Here is an 18,401-nt window from a genome sequence, read left to right as displayed (position 1 = left end):
TTGTTGTTTTGTTGTTGTGGAAGAAGTGGATGCTATTGTCCCCCACAGAGTGGGAGGTGATGGCAGGGACTCTGGCAGGTGGTAGTTGCTGACTGGCTTGTGAATGGATAGTGGATCGTGCGGTCTAGACAGCACCTCCCCTGAGGCCTCCAGACGGGAGGAGTCAGTGGCTTCTCCCTTTGCCAGCTTGGAAAGTTTTGTAGAACTGACACCGTATCTGGGTGTTAAGAGCCTCCTGCCTGCATTCCTGGTGCGTGGTGATGCCAGGCAAGGAACCAGGCCCACCAGGGGAAGGGAGAACCGAAAGGCATAGGTTTGTGGAATGAGATAATTGGGAGGGGGGCGGGAGAGGGACTTCATCTCATTTTGCTTTATAAAGAGCTTTAAGTTGTTAGTATTTCTCACCCCTGCCTCCCTAAAAGCCAGCCACATTAGCCCTATTCCTTTTTCCCTCTACCCATCTCCAAAGCCCACCATGCTAGAATTCTTTTTTTTTTTGAGATGGAATTTCGCTCTTGTCACCCAGGCTGGAGTGCAATGGCGTGATCTCGGCTCACTGTAACCTCCACCTCCCAGGTTCAAGTGATTCTCCTGCCTCAGCCTCCCAAGGAACTGGGATTACAGGCATCCGCCACCACACCTGGCTAATTTTTGTGTTTTTAGTAGAGATGGGGTTTCACCATGTCAGCCAGGCTGGTCTCTAACTCCTGATCTCAGGTAACCCACCCATCTTGGCCTCCCAAAGTACTGGGATTACACCGTGCCCGGCCTGTGGTAAAATTCTTACATGTCATAATGAATTCTAAGCTATTGGAAAAGCTGGATTTGCTGTTTGAGGTGCCTCTGGCTATAGAAGTTTCCTTGGAGGGTCTGGGTAGTAGCTCAGGTGCAAGCCCACGTGTCCTCTGGGCTTCTGGTGGGTTACAGGCTGGCTCTGCACGTTGCTGTCTGCACTGGGCCTTAAACGACTGGGCTAGCTTGGTGGGTTACGGGCTAGCTCTGCAGGTTGCTGTCTGCATTGGGTCTTAAATGGCCAGGCTAGGGGATGACATGGAGGAAACGTGTGGCCAGTGGTGCTTTGGGCTGAATCCTGTCCCTCCAGGCCCCTTGCTGTTCAGAATTGTTGCAGTCTTTGGTAGGACAGAAATGCCCTCTCTGGCTGGAGACCAGCTGTGAGCCCAGGCCGGCTTCTGCTGTGGTCTTCTCACCATAGGAGGCCCGTGAGAAAGGAGTCTGCACCTCAGCTCCCAGCTCGGAACAGCTCCATTACTCTGTGACTTCAGTCACCAGACCACAACTCATGGCTCCCCTCAGTATCCGTCTCCATCCCGTGGACTCCACGCAGTATGGCAGGGCATTGGTGGTCCGCCCTCCTCCCTGCACACCCCGCGGCCGGCGCTCACGTTCCCCTGCAGCCTGGAGTTGCTCGTCACATAACTGGCTGACTTTCAGGTGCACACATCTGGAGTTAAAAGAAGCACCTTGGCCGGGTGCAGTGGCTCACGCCTGTAATCCCAGCACTTTGGGAGGCCAAGGCAGGCGGATCACCTGAGGTCAGGAGATCGAGACCATCCTGGCTAACACGGTGAAACCCCGTCTCTACTAAAAATACAAAAAGTTAGCCGGGCGAGGTGGTGGGCACCTGTAGTCCCGCTACTCGGGAGGCTGAGGCAGGAGAATGGTGTCAACCCGAGGGGCGGGAGTTGCAGCGACCCGAGATCGTGCCACTGCACTTCAGCCTGGGGGACAGAGCAAGGCTCTGTCTCAAAAAAAAAAAAAAAAAAAGCCTCACTTATTCCTTCATAGTGCTTACATGATGAGAAGAAGAGAAAGCCTGGCACAATGGCTCACACCTGTAATCCCTGCACTTTGGGAGGCCAAGGCGGGCAAATCACCTGAGGTCATAAGTTTGAGACCAGCCTGACCAACATGGAGAAACCCCGTCTCTACTAAAATACAAAAAAATTAGCCGGGTGTAGTGATGCATGCCTGTAATCCCAGCTACTTGGGAGGCTGAGGCAGGAGCATTGCTTGAACGGGGGTGGTGGAGGTTTCGGTGAGCTGAGATCGCACCACTTCAGCCTGGGCAACAAGAGCGAAACTTCGTCTCAAAAGAAAAAAAAGAAGAAAAGTCAGGTTCAGAGGCTCCTCCCTGGAAGGCCTCTTCTCAGAGTTCCTCCTTATGACTGAGAAGGATTACCTGGGAGGGGAACCTGGTGGAGGTGTGAGAGAGTGGCCTGCTTGCTGGTAAGTCACGGGGTATTCAGATGGTGAACAGCAGTCTAGGTTCCTCCTTTCCTGGCAGCCGGCCACAGGCCTCGGTGTCTCACACATCGTTGCCAGCTGGACCAGGTGGAAGCGTCAGCATTGGGCGCGGGCGAGGCCTTGCCCTGCTGCATCGCTCAGCTCATGCGAGAGGGAGCCAGACATGCTGAGCTGATCAGGCTCCAGGTGTCGGAATGAGCATCAGGCCCAGGCCTCAACTCCAGTAAATTCCGGGGTGCCTGCTGGACCTGCTGGCTTCCTGCTGTGGCTCGGGGCTGAGGCTCCTATCTCAGGACAGGTCTGCCACAAGGCCCCTTTGGGAAGTCCACATGGCCTGTGGGGCTGTTTGGGGCCAGCACCCTCCCTCCCCCAGGCGTCCTGGCTACCCAGAGTCAAAGAAGGACCAGCGACTGCTAGCATCTGGGCAGAGCTTGGGCGCAGGGCATCCAGTGTATCCTGGACAGAGGCGTCTCTTGGGGACTCTTCCAAGCTCTGCACCCATGGAGAGGACAAACTGCCCAAAGTTGGTCCTAAGCTGTGACAAGCCACAGCCCTGCACATGCCCGTCACGGGGCTCTGTGGATGACAGCATGCTGACGCTCTTGGTGTCCTGCGGAGAGTGAGGCTCGGAGATTGCAGTGCCGCTTCCTGTGGGTGATGGCGGGGCTCCTATGGGCAGACGGGGAGCTCGGACACCGCAGCACCACTACTTGGTGCCGGGAGAAGCTGTGGGATGGGAAGGGTCTCCTTCAGGGCCGAGGGCAGCCTTCACGCGCTGCCTTGGACAGGGCTGGGCCCCTGCAGGCTGGGCAACCCCGGGGCAGCTTCTGAGGGGCCAGGGGAATGGAGTAGGTGGTGCACAGGTGATGAGGCCCTTGGGGGCTTTGGGCTTTGGCCACCACTTGTGAGACCAGGAAGAGTGTCGCCTCAGTCCTGTGGAACTGTCCGGCTTGGAAGAGGAGACTTTCTGTGGGTGGGCAGCAGCTGCTTCTCCGGAACAGCATCCCCCGCTTGGCCCTGTGGAGGGTCCAGGGCACAGGGGTGGGCAGTGGTGTGATTCAGTGTGAAAACTGCCTGGGGCCGGTGTCCAGCCCAGACAGGAGGGGCGTCCAGAGCTGGTGTCACGGTTCTCCTGCCTCCCCCATGTGCCGGCTTCTGCCGTGATCTTCTCATCATAGGAGGAGACCTCAAGGTGCAGTTTGCTGCTTGGGCTGGGCCGAGCTGGGCTAATGTAGCCATAGCCGTCTCCAGAGATGGTGGCAAGTGGCAGGTGAGGTCATTCCTCAGTATGGGTACAGGTGTGCAGGAGGGTGGCCTTGATGGGGCCCCAGAACACCAGGTCCCTAGGCCAACCTGCTCTGCCAGGCCTCAGGGATGGGATGGCCTCCCTCCCCCTCTCCCTTCTATTTTGGGAAGCTTGCTGCACCCTGGGGCTGGGCGTGAGCACCTGGAGGGACAAGCAGAAGCTTGGGGCTGGGCTGGGGGCACAGACGTCTGTCTTCACTAGCTGGGGACACTGCATCCCTGCAGAGGAGCGGTGAGAGAGGGACGCTGGTGCCAACATCAAGAAGAGCTGCTTGAGGTATATTCGAAGGGGTGGTACGGGGTGGTGGCTGGTGAGGTGAGGGCATTCTTTTTTTTTTAAACTTACTTTGGAAATAAAGTCAAATACACAGAAAAGTTGCAAGAGTAAGCATAGTGTAGAGAATACTCTTCACCCAGATTCACTTATTGTTAATATTTTGATCCCTTGATCATTTGGTTGCTGTGTGTGTGCATGTGTATTGCATGTTTGTGCATGTAGTGTGATGCTTATGTGCACGCGTGTATATGTGTAGATATGTGCATGTAGTATGTATGCCAGTGTGCGTCTGTGTAAGGATGTATGTGCAGTTGTGTTTGTATGCATGTGTGTGCCTGTGTGGTGTGTGCACTTGTGTGTTTGGTGTGTGTGCACGTATGTGTGCCTCTGTGGTATGTGCGCACATGTGTGTCCCTGTGTGGTGTGTGCCTGTGTGTGTGTCTGTGGTTCTGGGCACATGTTTGTGCCAGTGTGCACTCGTGTGTGTGCCTGTGTGTGTGCATTTGTGTGTTTGGTGTGTGTGCACATATGTGTGCCTCTGTGGTATGTGTGCACATGTGTGTGCCTGTGTGGTGTGTGCCTGTGATACTGGGCACATGTTTGTGCCGGTGTGCACTCTGTGTGCCTGTGTGTGTGCACTTGTTTGGTGTGTGTGCACATACGTGTGCTTCTGTGGCATGTGTGCACGTGTGTGCCTGTGGTACTAAGCACGTTTGTGCCAGTGTGCACTCGTGTGTGTGCCTGTGTGGTGTGTCTGTGGTGTGTTGTGCACAGGTATGTGCCTGTGTGGTGTGTGTGCACGTGTGTGTGTGCCTGTGTGGTATATATGCACGTGTGCCTGTGTGGTGTGTGTGCACATGTGTGTGCCTGTGTGGTATATATACACCTGTGCCTGTGTGGTGTGTGTGCAGGGGTGGCATTTGTTTTGGGAGCCCTGGGCAAGAACGGGAGGATGCAAAGCCACTGCTCTCCACACCTCTCCCCTGCCTACTCCAGATGGTGACTCCTGCCTCCTCCTCTGCAGGTGCAAGCCCCTCAGCCTGGTGGGGTCTGGGTTCAGTGGGAGCCTCAGAAGTTGTCTGGCTCCTTCCTGCTGGGTCCCCTGGGGCTGGTCCCTCAACCACCTCTTCTGAGCTCTGTGCCATCCATCCTCCTGTCACCGGTCCCCCTGCCAAGGTCTCCACCTCGAGTTGTTCTAGTTTGACAACCAAAAAGCCTCCATACCCCAAGTTGCAGGATAGGGAGACAGTAGGGGGGTCACTGAGGTCGTGGCAAGGTCTGGAGGGGCCACACCAGTGGGGGACCCTTGTCATCACCAAGGAGAACAGTCCCCAACTTGGGGGGTTTCATGGAGAAGCCAGGCTGGTTGGGGGAAATGACGGGTGCAGCAGATTTGGTTTTGCAGGTGGACCAGGCAGGGAGTGTGCTTGGGTGGAGGCTGGGCGGGGCCTCCGCCTGTGCACAAGGTTGGAGGGGCATGGGCAGGCGTCAAGGGGTGCCGGGGCTGTGCGGAGCAGGGAAGTGGGCCCCGCTGTGGGAGCAGGGTGCAGTGGAGTGCAGGCCTAGGGACAGCCTGAGAGCCTTGGGACGTGGGTGTGGCGCCGGGCACGCCGGGATTTGCGCCCTGAAAGAGTAGCACCTGTGGAACAGTCCCACATAGGACAGTGGGTCCTGGAGGAGTCCCGCGAGGGGGTGTTTCTGTGCTGGGGGTGGTCGCTGTCCCAGGCACGAACTCCCCTTTGTGTCTGGGGAAGCCCTGGGTAGTAGAGTCTGTGGAGTTGGAGGTGAGCTTCGTCCCTGCGAGTACACAGAGGAAAGGGAGTCCCAGGACAGGGCCAGGACCACAGCCCCTTCTACCTTCCTGAGAGGCACTGAGGGGCCCTGCCCCCTGGGGTCCCTGTAAGCCTAGGGTGGTCTCCTTGTCTGTGAGACTGACCACCCCTTCTGGGAGGCCCTTCTGAGTGACAGCCGTCCGTACCCCCTGCCCCACCCCCGGGAGATTGGCTTCTTCACACCTGGCACCTGCTGCAGATGGAGGTTCCACTTAGGACAGGCCTCTGTGCTTCCTGCCTGAGCCTGAGACGATCCCGCCGGAGGCCAATTTCCAACCTCGCTCACCAGTGGATCGGTGAGTGGCTAGTGCCTGGGGCTCAGTCCCTTTTGGGGTCCTTCCACTTCCCCAGGGCTGATGTCTGGGTTTCTTTCCTCTCCCAGGAAAGGGCCCAGAGTGCAGGACCCTGGGCTGTATGAAGTGCAGGCAGCTCCATGGCCAGCATGGCGGCCCCTGGTCACTGAAAGTACCTTTATGCAGCACCAGCAGGGCCTCCCCACAGTCTCCCCATCCCTAAATTCACTTGGAACCTGCAACTGAACCTTCTGGGGTTCTGGTCACTGGCTGCCTTCAAGGGAGTGGGACCGGGGGACCGGGACTGACAGAACATGATCTGAGGCCAAGGATGGCCGGCCGCGGCCGCTCAGAGGAAGAGGAGGCTGGTGATGGACCGTATGTGTCCTGGAGCCTTCCCCAAGGAGGTAGGGGTGCATGAGGGCCAGGCTGGAGGGCTGCTGAGCCCTGGGGTGGGGCCTGAAGTCTGCCTCCCCAACGAGCACAGTTGCTTCTTATCCAACAGGCGGGGAGGCAGGTGGTGGGGTGATGGCAGGCACAGCACCGGAGAGAGTGCAGAGGCTGGGATGTGAGCCCGTATCAGGGCAGGGCAGGAGGTGAGGGGACTTTGGGGTGCAGAGGCGGGAAGGGCATTGGCAGCCGGGCACCTGTGTCTGAGGGTCAGGAGCAGGTGAGGGCATGGGGTTGTGGTCTGAGGGGGGACTTGGTTAAGTGTGGCGTTGAGGAGGCCAGGGCCTGGGGTGGGGGTATCTGCTGGACAGTCCCAGAGAGACCTGGAGTGCAGACCCAATCCCTGCCATGCCTGAGCCCCTCGGGGCTGGCCCTTCCCTCTGCCACAGCCCTGCCCCAAGCAGACCACTTGCCCCCCACCTCTCTGTGAGCCAGGGGCAGGCAGCTAAGCCTTCTAGGGGACTTCCTGACACTCAGGGGCCTGGCCACAAGGTTCTGTCGACACACGCTTGTGCTCCACAGTGGGTGGAGGCCCAGGGGACACAGGGCACTGGGAGGCAGGACTGTGTGTTGCCCGGAAGGCAAACTGTCCCACCTGGCCTTCCTGGGATGGAAGACGCCCCTGAGGGTGTCGTGGCCCCAGGACCATATGGGGAGCAGCTGATGTTGGGGCTGACCTCTCCGGGCCACACCCAGCCTGGGATCCCTGCGTGAGGCAGCGTGGAGCCTGCTCTGCTCTGCTCCTGCCCCTTCCACAGGTTCTCGGGCTGCTATCTGGGGAGGGATGCCACCAAGCAGATGTCAGAATGGGGTGGAGGAGGCCCCGCCTGGCCTGGGAGGGTGGAAACTGGTTGGAGAAGGAGGTGGACTAGCAGCACCTGGTGACTAATCCTGGTCTGGCCTCTCCTTGCCAGTCACCACCCCTGGTGGCTGGTGAGGGACTTGAGAGTGGGGCTGCTTTGGGAAGTGGAGGCCAAGGGGAACCCATGCCCCAGGAGTGCCCGAGCTTTGACGCACATGGTATGGCCAGGGAACCCTCTCTGAGACAGACCAAGTTGGGACCTGAAGGATGAGTTGGGAAAGGGATGTGGGAGCCTGAGCATGAGAAGAGCCTTCTAGCCGGAACATCCTCATGGGCAAAGACTGCCAGGCAGGAGGGCCTGAGCATTCTGGGAGTCCAGAGGGCCCAGGGTGGTTCTTTCCTACCCTGGAGCTGCCCTCTGTACCTCAGCACCCCCGCACACAAATGCACAGGTGCACACAAAAGCATACATACATTCATGAGCATCTGAGTGCACACAGGCACATACATGCATGCATGTACAAAGCATACAACATATAAACATGTGCACACAACACATGTGCCTACCATGGGCATGCAGACATGCGTGATCATATGCCCTAACATGGGCATGTACAGATGTGTGATCATATGCCCTACTATGGGCATGGGCACACACCAACACGTGTGGTCATGTGCCCTACCCTGGGCATGGGCATGCACCAACACGTGTGATCATATGTCCTACCATGGACACATTGACATGCGTGATCAGGTGCTCTAACAAGGGCAGACACTGACACGTGTGATCATATGCCCTACCATGGACACGCACCAACACACGTGATCATGTGCCCTAACATGGGGATGCACCGATGCGCGATCATGTGTCCTTCCATGGAGACGCACAGACACGTGTGATCATATGCCCTACATGGGGATGTACAGACATGCGTGATCATATGTCCTAACATGGGCATGCACCGACACACGTGGTCGTATGCCCTAACATGGGCACGCACCGACACACGTGGTCATATGCCCTAACATGGGCATGCACTGACACACGTGATCATGTGCCTTACCATGGGAATGCACAGACACACGTGATCATGTGCCCTACCATAGGCACACACTGACATGCGTGATCATATGCCCACAGGCATCCCCAGGCATGCACACACACACGCACACAAATGTATACACACATGCACATACGCATACAGGCACACGAGGCGCACACACATGGGCCTTGTAAAACTAATGTAAAGATGATAATGGTCCCAGATAAACGAGCCCCTTGGGAAGGATCCACCTTCTGCTCTGTCTGGGTGCAAGCCACAGCACCTCCTCAGGTCTGTAATTCTTGGGGGTCTGCACATGAGGAAAGGTGGGGTTTGCCTGGAAATGGGCCTTTCTGTGGGCTGTTTGGTCTTCAGGCTCTTGGGACATCTCCAGTCTTTTGGCAGGTGGGCTCTGAAAGGGGGTGCCACCCTGCCCAGGGTAGCCACCATGTCTTCTAAGCAAGACTGCCTGCCCCAGCAGATTCTGCACTTCTGTGGGTGTGAAGTCACTGGAAATACCTTTTGGGGACCAAGACAGGGGTCTTCTCTGGACATTTGGGAAGACTTGTGGGGAAGGGACATTGGAGACTGTCCAAGGTTAGCTGGGTCAGGGACTGCTTGGGCAGTGATGGCCAGGGCCTCCGTGGCAGGAGGAGAGCTGTCCTTATGTGGAGTCGGGGACCTGAGCATCACCAGGCTGATCTGGCACTGAGGCCCTGTGGCTTCCCCTCCTGTGTCCTCAGCATGCAGTCACCCTCTTAGAAGTATACGGGTCTGTGGAGTGACCTTTGGGTGGCCAGAGTTCAGTGGATCTGCATCTCTCCCTCGTCACCACTGCTTCAAAGAACTGAAAACAGGACCAGCCAGAGGGAGTTTAAATGGCCCCACTCTGCAGGGTCCATGGTGATGGTGCTCCTGCCGCTGCTGCTGCTGGTGATGACAATGATGGTGGTGATGGTGAAGATGGTGGTGATGGTGGCAATGGTTATGTTGATGGTGGTGATGGTACTGATGGTGGCAGTGATTATAGTGATGATGACTGCTCACATTTACTGACTCCAGGAGTCTGAGACATGCCCTTGTGTTCTTGTACCAATGGCTGAGTGGGCCCTGCCTTCCTGCCCACTGTGACCAGGATGCTCCTGCTCGGTTCCAAACTCTGTTGCAGGTGGGTTCCAGGCAGAGCCCGGATTATCCTCTCTACCCATGGAGGTCCCATCCCTGCAGGCTCACCTAGACCTTGGTGGCACTTGTGGCTTCGTTCCTAGGAGGGGTTCAGACATATCTGTTGAATGAACGAATGAATGAACAAAGAGCATCCTGGTGTGCAAGGGCCCCTGTGTGTCCCTCCTCCCCTGGTTTGAGGTGTGTGGGGCAAAGGGCAGTCTCCCCGTGGGGAGGGGCCTGCCTCCACCCATTGCTCATGGCCTTCAAGGCTGGAAGTCCCTCTGGGGCCTGATTCTGCCAGGGTTCTCTCCCCATCCCTGTCCAGGTGCAGGATCCTGTGGCAGCTCCAGGGCGCCCTCACGTGGTAAGCACAGGCACCTGCAGGAGGGCCTGACCACACATGCCCAGGCAGCCGCGTGGTGTGCTGGGGAGTGCTGCCTGGGCCCCAGGTGGATGGTTGTGTGCCACATGGTTGTACGTTGAGACCTCACCTCCGCCTGGTCTGTGTGCTGCGTGGACATCTCCATCCTGTCCCTGCAGAGACGTGCCCAGTATAGAGCACGGACCCTACGTGCCGTGTGGACTGGGTGCAGCCTGGGGCTGGGAGCCTGGTCCCAAGCCTGGTCTTGGTCGTTGGTTCATGTGGGGCTCAGATCCTGCTCACAGGGCTGGACTTTCCTGGGGTTGGCCAAGGGTTTGTGTCTCAGGCTCTCAGCAAGAGGGTCCAGAGTGGCCGTGCCCCAGCCCAGCCCACGTGCCTCCCAAGTGTTCAGAGGTGGTGGCATCAACTCGTGTGGCAGAGCAGCCCCCGGACCAGGCTGGAATGCCCAGCCCACTGGATTCTGGGGCTGTCTCTGGCCCATGTTCCCAGCTGGTGGTGACTCGGGGCTGGGGAGTCAGGGAACGAAGGAGCTTCAGGGGCCACAGCACCTTAGGAGCAACCCGACCGGGTCTGCTGAGATCTGCCGAGGACTCAAGGTGGGGCCCTGCCCCACCCTCTGTCAGAGGGGCTGTGTGTTTCCATCTTGCTCGGTTTTACCACTCATGGCCCCGAGGAGGGGGCTCAGCCGCCCTCGGCTTTGAGCTGGCCCCCAACCCCATGGCCCCATCAGAGCATCTGTGGAAATGGCTTGTGGTGGGGGAGTCTCCCCTGAAACACTCCTGTTCCCCAGCACCAGGGCCTATTTCCGCCCCTGTATCCCTGCATTCCTGCTGTGAGCCTTCTGGGTGGTGAGGGCTGCCGTCTGGGATCTGGCCTGGCCAGCTGGGGTGGGGGTTGCAGAGCTGAGAAGAGGAGGGGTGTGGCCATCTCTGTGGCGATGATCATGGCTTGGCTGATGCGAGTTCCAGAGAAGGAGCCGGAATGACCTGCGTGTCTCAGCCCTGCAGGGATGAAGATGGCAAGTGGGGGGCGTGCCTGGCTGTGCTCCCCCTGAAACACATCCCCGGTCCTGGGCTGGGCCCCACCCTGGCCTCAGCTTCCCCTGGAGCCGCCTCTTTATCTCATTCACGGTGTTACCACCGGTTACCCCCAGGCAGCCCTGGGAGACACTGACTGGCTTTACTCTTCCCCTCCACTGAGGAGGAAATACAGTGCGGAGGGAATTTGATGCTGGGGCGGGGCAGGGTGGCTGAAGACACAGAGCCTGGGCGTCCATCTGGTGAGTAACCAGCAGCCTCCATCAGGCCAGGCCAGAGTTCAGGGTGGAGGAGTGTGGCTATGGCGGTGCATGTGAGGGACGGTTCCGCTTCCCGGCGGCACATGTGAGGGAGGGTCCTGCTTTCTGGCTGTGGCAGCCCTGGGGCCCTCAGGACATAAGGCTCCAGGGTGTCTGTGTGAGCACGTGCATGTCATGAGTGGTCCGGGACCAATGCAAAGCCTGCTGGACTCTGGGGCTGCCTCTGGCCCATGTCCCTGGCTAGAGGTGACGAGAAGATACTGCCACCCTCTGGCACCTCTGGGACAGGGTCACCGAGCAGAGGCAACCTTCTCCTGGGCTCTGGGCCCTCCCCGTCGGACAAGGCCTCTCCATCCCTCTAACAAGTTGGAGGGAGTCACCCTGTATCGTTTTATTTTTTAGTTTTTTTTTTTTTTTTTTTGAGGCGGAGTCTCGCTCTGTCGCCCAGGCTGGAGTGCAGTGGCGCGATCTCAGCTCACTGCAGGCTCCGCCTCCCGGGTTCACGCCATTCTCCTGCCTCAGCCTCCCGAGTAGCTGGGACTACAGGCGCCGCCACCTCGCCCGGCTGATTTTTTGTATTTGTAGTAGAGACGGGGTTTCACCGTGTTGGCCAGGATGGTCTCGATCTCTGACCTCGTGATCCGCCCACCTCGGCCTCCCAAAGTGCTGGGATTACAAGTGTGAGCCACCGCACCCCGGCCATTATTTTTTAGTTTTTAATTCATTCCCAAACATTGTCCCCTGTGCCCCACCCCACCCAGCTGCCAACTGTTCCTGGCACCCACAGCCCCGAAACGGCAGCTGGTCTGGGCAACAGGGGTGAAGTCTGGGCTGTGAGGGTCTGAGCTCTGGGATCATCACTGCCAGGAGCCCGGCTTATGGGCACGGCCAGGAGGCAGCCGGGGCAGAGAGGCTGGGAGCCAGCTCCTAATCTCTGCCCTGACCAGAGACCTGCCAGGGGGCTTGGACTTGAGGGGAAGGAGGGTAGGGGCTCCTGGCCAAAGGCCACACAGGGAGCCCTGCCTGGAGGTGAGATCAGGGTGGAGCCCAGGGTCTGCAGAATGGAGGGACTGGCTGCCCTGGCCCTGCTGATTGTGACCTGGCCCCTGTAGCTCCTCCCACCTCTGCTGCCCATAGACAGAAGGGATTCGGAGGAATTTCAGAGGGGAGTGTGGGGCCTGTGGCTTCAGCTTTAGCAGCTTTATTAGGTTTTATTCAGAATAAAAATCTTCGGGCCAGGGAAGGAGTATCTTCTTCTGGCCCCACACTGGGGAGGGCCGTGCTGCACAGCCCTGAGCTGGCCTTGCTGGGTGCCATGGTCTGGCCAGGGGGTGTCCCAAACCCTTGACTCAAGTTTGCTGTCCACCAGGCCCACTGCCTGACAGCCGACCCAATGCAGGCTGGGTGCTGAATGTCAGCTGGGTGCTTAGGATTCAGTCGGGGGTATGTGCCCAGCTCTTCCTGAGTGGAGGCGGGCAGTGTCTGTGTGCGTGGGAGGTGAGACTGTGTGAGCATGTCTGTGACTGTGGCTGCGGGTGTGAGCAGGAGGAGGAGAGGCTGAGCTGGACACGCAGGGCCGTCCCTGTTGGCTGCAGAGCATGGTGATGGTGGCCCCTGCCCCAAGGGCCTCTCACTGAGAGTCCGAGTGGACCCTGTGGCACTTGGGGCCCTCCCCGCACTGCGGCAGACGTGCCACAGCCACGGTAAGGCCTGGCCCAAGGAGGTGCGCACTCAGCTCTGCAGGTCCTGCGTAGTGAGCTTCCCACTGTGGGCCCCGTACCTACTGGGCTGCCCACCTTCCCGTGTCTCCCCTGAGCTGCAGCCCAGAAACCACAAGTCTGCCCTGGGGGCTGGGGCCCAGGTGCACCGCTGGGGGCAGGCGTCGGACCGTGGCAGTCCAGGAAGCTCTTCCTAGGAGACCCCACAGAGACTGACTGCCTAGGGACAGTGCCAAGGGCAGTTTGTCCCTGTGCTCCCACCAGCTCTCAAGTGTCCCCTTCCCCAGGCTGCTGACATGGAAGGTGCTCCTTGGCCAGGAGCCAAGTCCCCGGGAAGGAAAGTGGTACAAGAATAAAGCCCCAGCCCCCATCCCTGGCCTCAGAGGAGGGAGCAGCCAGGGGCCACCTTCCCTCTAAGGGAGGGGTCAGGCTGGAGGTCAGAGCTCCAAGACGGAGCTCCAGCTAGGCTAGGGCCACATCTTGTACCCCGAAGGAACACCCCACTCCCACCAGTCCCTTTGGTATTGTCCTGGAATGACCCTGGGGCCCCTACTCCTTCTCTAGGACCAGAAGTGCCCCGGGGGGTGCTGCCTGTCCCCTCAGCCGGAGGAAGGACGAAGGGGACGCCAAGCCCCCGGGTCGGTGCTGTGGTCAGGCCAGGGCTTGCTGGGGCTGCCTATGCCACTTCTGCACCCTCCAAGGGGAACCTGCCCCTGAGGAGACTGGTGGACCCTGCCTTGACTCTGCCTGGCTGATTGGGGTGGGGGTGGGAAGATGGAGGCACCAGTGGCTCCCGCTTGTGTCTGCAGCGAGCAACTTGGGTGGAGGGGCTGGAGGTCTGTGCTCAGGAGAGCCACAGGGGCAGGTTCCCTTTGTGGCCCTGCAGCAGCGGTGGTGGGGGTGGAGACGCCAACTGCCTGAAACTCAAATGGTTCCTTTTATCCTGATTTCTGCTCCCTGCCTTGGGCCTGGGGCTGGGAGAACTTCAGGCGACTCAGACTCCTGCCTCGGATTGAAGCCGGGGAGGAGAGGCTAAGCCTCTACCTGGTTAAGAGAAAAGAGGCAAAGCTGCAGAGCCAGGTCTGGCACTCGCCCCAGGGGAAGGGGGCGCTTGGGGAGGGGGTCGTCCTCTGACCGTCCCCGGGGCATCGCAGCCGGGGCCTGGGATGCGCGCGGGGGAGGCGGCGCAGAGGCGGTGCCGGGCGTCAGCAGGTGGCGCTGGCTTCCGGGGACAGAAAAAAAACCCTGCAGCAAACCCGAGTGGGTGTCACTGCGGCTGCAGATGGCGGCGGGGGAGGGATTTGTCATTTTCTCCCTGGGCTGCGGAGTCTCACGTGCCTGGTCCTGCACAACCCAGAGCGGGCTTTGGGGGCGGGATGCGGTCCGGCGTGTCCACCGCCCTCGTTCGGACCCTGGACGCGGACGCAGACCGCCGCCCCCATGCGAGCCTGGTCCTGGGCTGCGGGGGCTGCTCCCGCGGCTGCTCCGGGGCCACAGCGAGCGCCGCCCCCGCCCCGCCCCGCCCCGCCCCGCGGCGCAGCGGCCTGAGGAAGGGCAGACTGAGCGGTGACCTCAGACCCTGCCCCACCTCCTCCCACGTTGCCGTGGCAACTGTCCAGGGCGCCCGCGGTGGGGGCCAGGGCCGCACTTGGCCGCGCTCCCGTCCCGCGGGGGCCGCCCGGCCGCCAGCACCGCGGACAGCGCCGCACCCCAGCCCGCCGCCCCGCGCACCCGCCCGCCGCTCCCCGCGGACCCTCCCTTTGTCTCCCGGCCCCCGCCGCCCTCTGCGGGCGCCTGGGCCCTCCGCGCTGCGGACACACGTGGCCGGGGGCCGGCTGGCCGCAGCCTGGCCCGGGCCACAGGCTCCCCCCTCGGCCGCCCTCGGCCGCCCCCACCCGCCCCGCGACGCCGGAGGCGTGCGGGCCCCTTTGTGTCCCGCGGCCAGATCCCTGGCCCGGCAGCTGGGCCGCCCTCTGGGCGGGCGCATTGTTCGCCGGATTTGTCCGCGGCGCGAATGGCCGCCGGGGGCCGGGCTCGCCTTCCTCCCGCGGGAGGGGCGCTGGGCCGGACGGGCTCGCGGGCCATTTCCATGAGAAAGGAGCGGCGGAGGCGCCTCTCTTGGCATTCACCGCGTGCCTTAATTGTATAGACATTAAATCAAGGTCCGCTGTGAACACGCAGAGGGGCCCTCAGGGCTGTGGCGGGCGGCGAGCGTCGGGGCCGGGGCCGGGACCGGCTCAGGCTTGCGTGGGGTCCTCGCCCGAGGGGCGCGAACGCTCAGGCGTCTTCGCCGCGTGGCGGGCAGGGCGGGGGCGCTGCGCTCAGCGGACTGTGCGGTCCCGGTCCGCCCCCGACTCGGAGGAGCCCACACTTCTCCCCTTTCCGCGGCGCAGAGTGGGCCCCCAAGTGCGTCCCTCCGGGCGTTCCTGGAGCTGGGGTGCCCGGGAATCGCGGAGACCGATTCCGGGGGTGGGGGTGGTGAGCGCGTGCGCACCCGGCCGCCTCCCGCGGGGCTCCGAGGGGCGCAGAACCGCTCCGACTGGGCGGCGCGAGCTCCTCCGCAGCTGCCTTCCCTGCCGTGCCCCCTGCCCGTGCCGACCCAGGAGCGCGCACCGAATGCGGTTAAAAGAACGAATCTTGATGCTCAAAGATGAAAACTCGTCTCTTTTTACAACCCAGCGAGCTCGTCCTCTCCGCGCGCAGCGGGCCCGCGAGAAGGCGCTCGAGCTGTTCGTGGAGAGAAAGACTGGGAGACCCAGAGAGGCCGCTTGCCCGGTTCGCCCCGGCCCGGCCCCGAGCGTAATTACCAGTCCCGGCGGGAGCCGCCGCTGCCGCCTCCGCTCCCTGCGCCTCCCGCGCCGCCGCCAGTTCCCGCCTGCTCTTCGGCTCCCGGGGGCCCCGCGCGCTGCTGCCCTGGGCGGAGAAGGGCGCGGGAACCCCGAGAAGGGAGCCAGGCAAGTCCCCGAGCGCCGCGGGCCGGCTGCGAGCCGAGTGTCCACGGGGTCCACGCTGCGGGCGCCCAGCTCCTGCTCGCCCGGCCCGGCCCCGATGCGACTGTCCCCGCGCCCGCCGCTGCCGCCGCTGCCTCCGCGCGTATCCGCGCTCCGCTCCAGCACCGGGCGATTATCACTGGGGCGCGCGGTGACGTCACCCGGACACCGGCCCCGCCGCCGCCTCCCCGAGGTGTCCTTGAGAACTGCGGGGCACGCGCGCCGCGCACACGCGCACACACGCACTGCGCGCCTCGTGCCTCCCGCGCATTCGCGCCGCGTACCGCCCCGCGCGCTCCTCGGCTCACGCGGACGCAGCCTTCGAGCGCCCTCGACCGTGCCCTGCGCCCCGCGGCCACAGGAAGGCCCAAGGAAACGCCTGTCCCACACACTCCAGCCCCTCATATGGCCCTCCTGCACCCACGCGCGCAGCCCCTCCAGCTGCACATTGACACCCCAGCCACACCCCGCCACGCGCACGCCTCGCCACGCGCACGCCTCGCCGGCACGCAGCCCAGCGGCACCCGCAGACACGCACCCGCACTCGGGCCCTGACCGCGGGTTCGCGTCTCCTGCCTCGCCCCCGCAGAACTCACTCTGCCGCGCAGCTCACACCGCAGCCCTCCAAGCCTCTCAGTCCTGAGAAAGGCAAGGGTCCCGCCGGCCTCCTGCAGATGGCTCTGCTGGGCTCCGTACGGGGGGAGGGAATTAGAGGTCGTCCTTCCCCGCCCCCATCGGAGCCTGCGGTTCTCACTGTTTCTGACCAGGATGGGAGCTCTTGCCCCTAAGGACCACGGAAGCACAGGCGACACTCCACGACCCGACTGCAGTCACTGCCAGCTCGATAGGGTCCTTGGGGCGCCCCCGATCTGGCCCTCTAGGGCCAGGGATCAGCGGCTTCCCCAAGCCTCACCGTCTGGAGCCTCCCCCGCGGGCCTTTGTTTAGACTGCAAGGAGCGCAGGCCCGGCGCGGCCGGCCGGCCTCTGTCCCCTTCTCCTTCCTCCTAGGGCCAACCCAGCCCCTGCGCCATCTGCCCTCGGAGCAGAGCCTGGGCCTCCCTGGGCGCTGGTCCTGCTTCCTTCCTTTTCTACCCTCTCCAGCACTGCTCAGCCCATGGACAGCCGGTTAGGAAGTGGGGCAGGAACTCGGGTTGGTTCTGCCCCCACCGCCTCCGCCGGTCCTCAACCATCAGGACGCCCCTCCCCCTTTGGTGCGGCTTCAACCTGACCCTTCCCAGCCGCAATTCCTCGCCCTTCGCAGGTGTCAGGGACAGCCTTTCTCTCTCACAGGTCACGCACAAGCCCTCTACTCCTCCACAGCCCAAGGGGAACCTTCTGTTCCAAGCGCAAAGCTCTGGAAGCTGCCCCAAGCCTGCGGGTGCCGGCAGCCCCAGCAGGTGCAAGCCGGACGCTGGAGGGGCTGGAGGGCTGGGGAGGCCAGGCTGCGGCAGCCCCGCTTCATTGGAGACCGTTGCCCTTGGCCTCCAGTGGTCGGGATCGGACCCTCACCCTAATGAAACGGGGGCAGTCCCCAGGGCGGTCCTAGGCTCCCAGGCGGAGGCATCCGCTGTCCATGGTGTTGAAACGGAACCCTGAAACCTCCGCCTCGCCTTCGGACTTTACCCCCAGCCCTCTTCTCTACCAAGGATTGGGGCCAGGAAGGCCGGCTCCCAGCCCCCTCCCCTCCCGTCCCCCACCCTTAGCTTCCTGGACGGGTCCAGGACGTCTCCGGATTCCAGCTCCCTGGAGCTTGTTCCCATTCTAAGGGGACAGACTCGTTAGCACCCCCCATTGGTGCCTTGGCTTCGGGGACCCCAAATCTTTCTTTGGGTCTCTTTTCCATACGGGACCGGCTCCACCTGGAGCAGGGCGAATCGCCGCCCCTCGCAGACCTGTTCCCTCACCTGGCGGAGCACCTTCCTCCTGCCCACCTTATCTTTGGCGGAGGTCTCTCTGGCAGGCCAGGGAGGGTAAGGAGGGAGGATGGGGGTCGCTCCCTTCCCTTGGGTCAGCCTAGATTTTTGTACATCCCTAGGAGAACCCCGCCCCTCTTGGAGTCCTGAGTAACGATGGGGGTCCCCGACTCCCCACTTCCACCCCCGGTGTGCAGCGGCCCCCAGCCAGGCGGGCTGGGGGAAGGGCCGTCCAGGGCTTGGGGGCGGAGCTGGCCGGTAGGAGCCGCGCGGGAAGGGGAGCCCGCCTGCAGCCTCTGCCCCACCCGCCCCGCAGCGTCCACTCCGGTGGGGACCTTTCCGGTGGCCCCGCGAGCTTCATAGGTTTCATAAAAGTCAACTTACTGCTGCCGGGCCCGGGCTGGGGTCTGTGCTCACCCCGCTCCGCGGGGGCTAGTCTTGCCTTGCCCGGCGCTTTCTCTCTGCCGCCGCCCACGCCGCCGACTCTCCGGAGCACACGGAGAATTTGTTTGTGGATTTGTTTATTTGCCAGCTCCGGGGACAGTGAGGGAGGGAAAAGGGGTGCTAGGGTGGGGGGGCGGCGGCGCTGCCGGGCCGACTCGGGCTCCCGGTTCCCGGCGGCCGCCTCGGTGCGCACAAAGGCCGGCGCGCAGCGGGGCCGGCAACT

At 61.8% G+C, this 18,401-nt stretch overlaps 1 protein-coding gene across 1 annotated transcript in view; it reads right to left on the bottom strand.

Annotated features, from left to right (window-relative positions):
* LOC141407956 (uncharacterized) overlaps positions 1–16,956 on the bottom strand; it is a 44,113-nt gene extending 27,157 nt beyond the window's left edge. Inside the window, exon 1 of the mRNA XM_074005662.1 lies at positions 11,670–16,956. Within this exon, the coding sequence (XP_073861763.1) occupies positions 15,153–16,226 (1,074 nt within the window). The 5' untranslated portion in view covers positions 16,227–16,956 and the 3' untranslated portion in view covers positions 11,670–15,152. The remainder of the gene's footprint in view (positions 1–11,669) is intronic.
* Between the last annotated feature and the right edge of the window lie 1,445 nt (positions 16,957–18,401).

Source organism: Macaca fascicularis, chromosome 10, assembly GCF_037993035.2.
Source record: "Macaca fascicularis isolate 582-1 chromosome 10, T2T-MFA8v1.1".
Taxonomy (NCBI): Eukaryota; Metazoa; Chordata; class Mammalia; order Primates; family Cercopithecidae; genus Macaca; species Macaca fascicularis.
The sequence above is the reverse complement of the archived record's forward strand: the minus strand, read 5'-3'. Positions and strand labels throughout refer to the sequence as shown.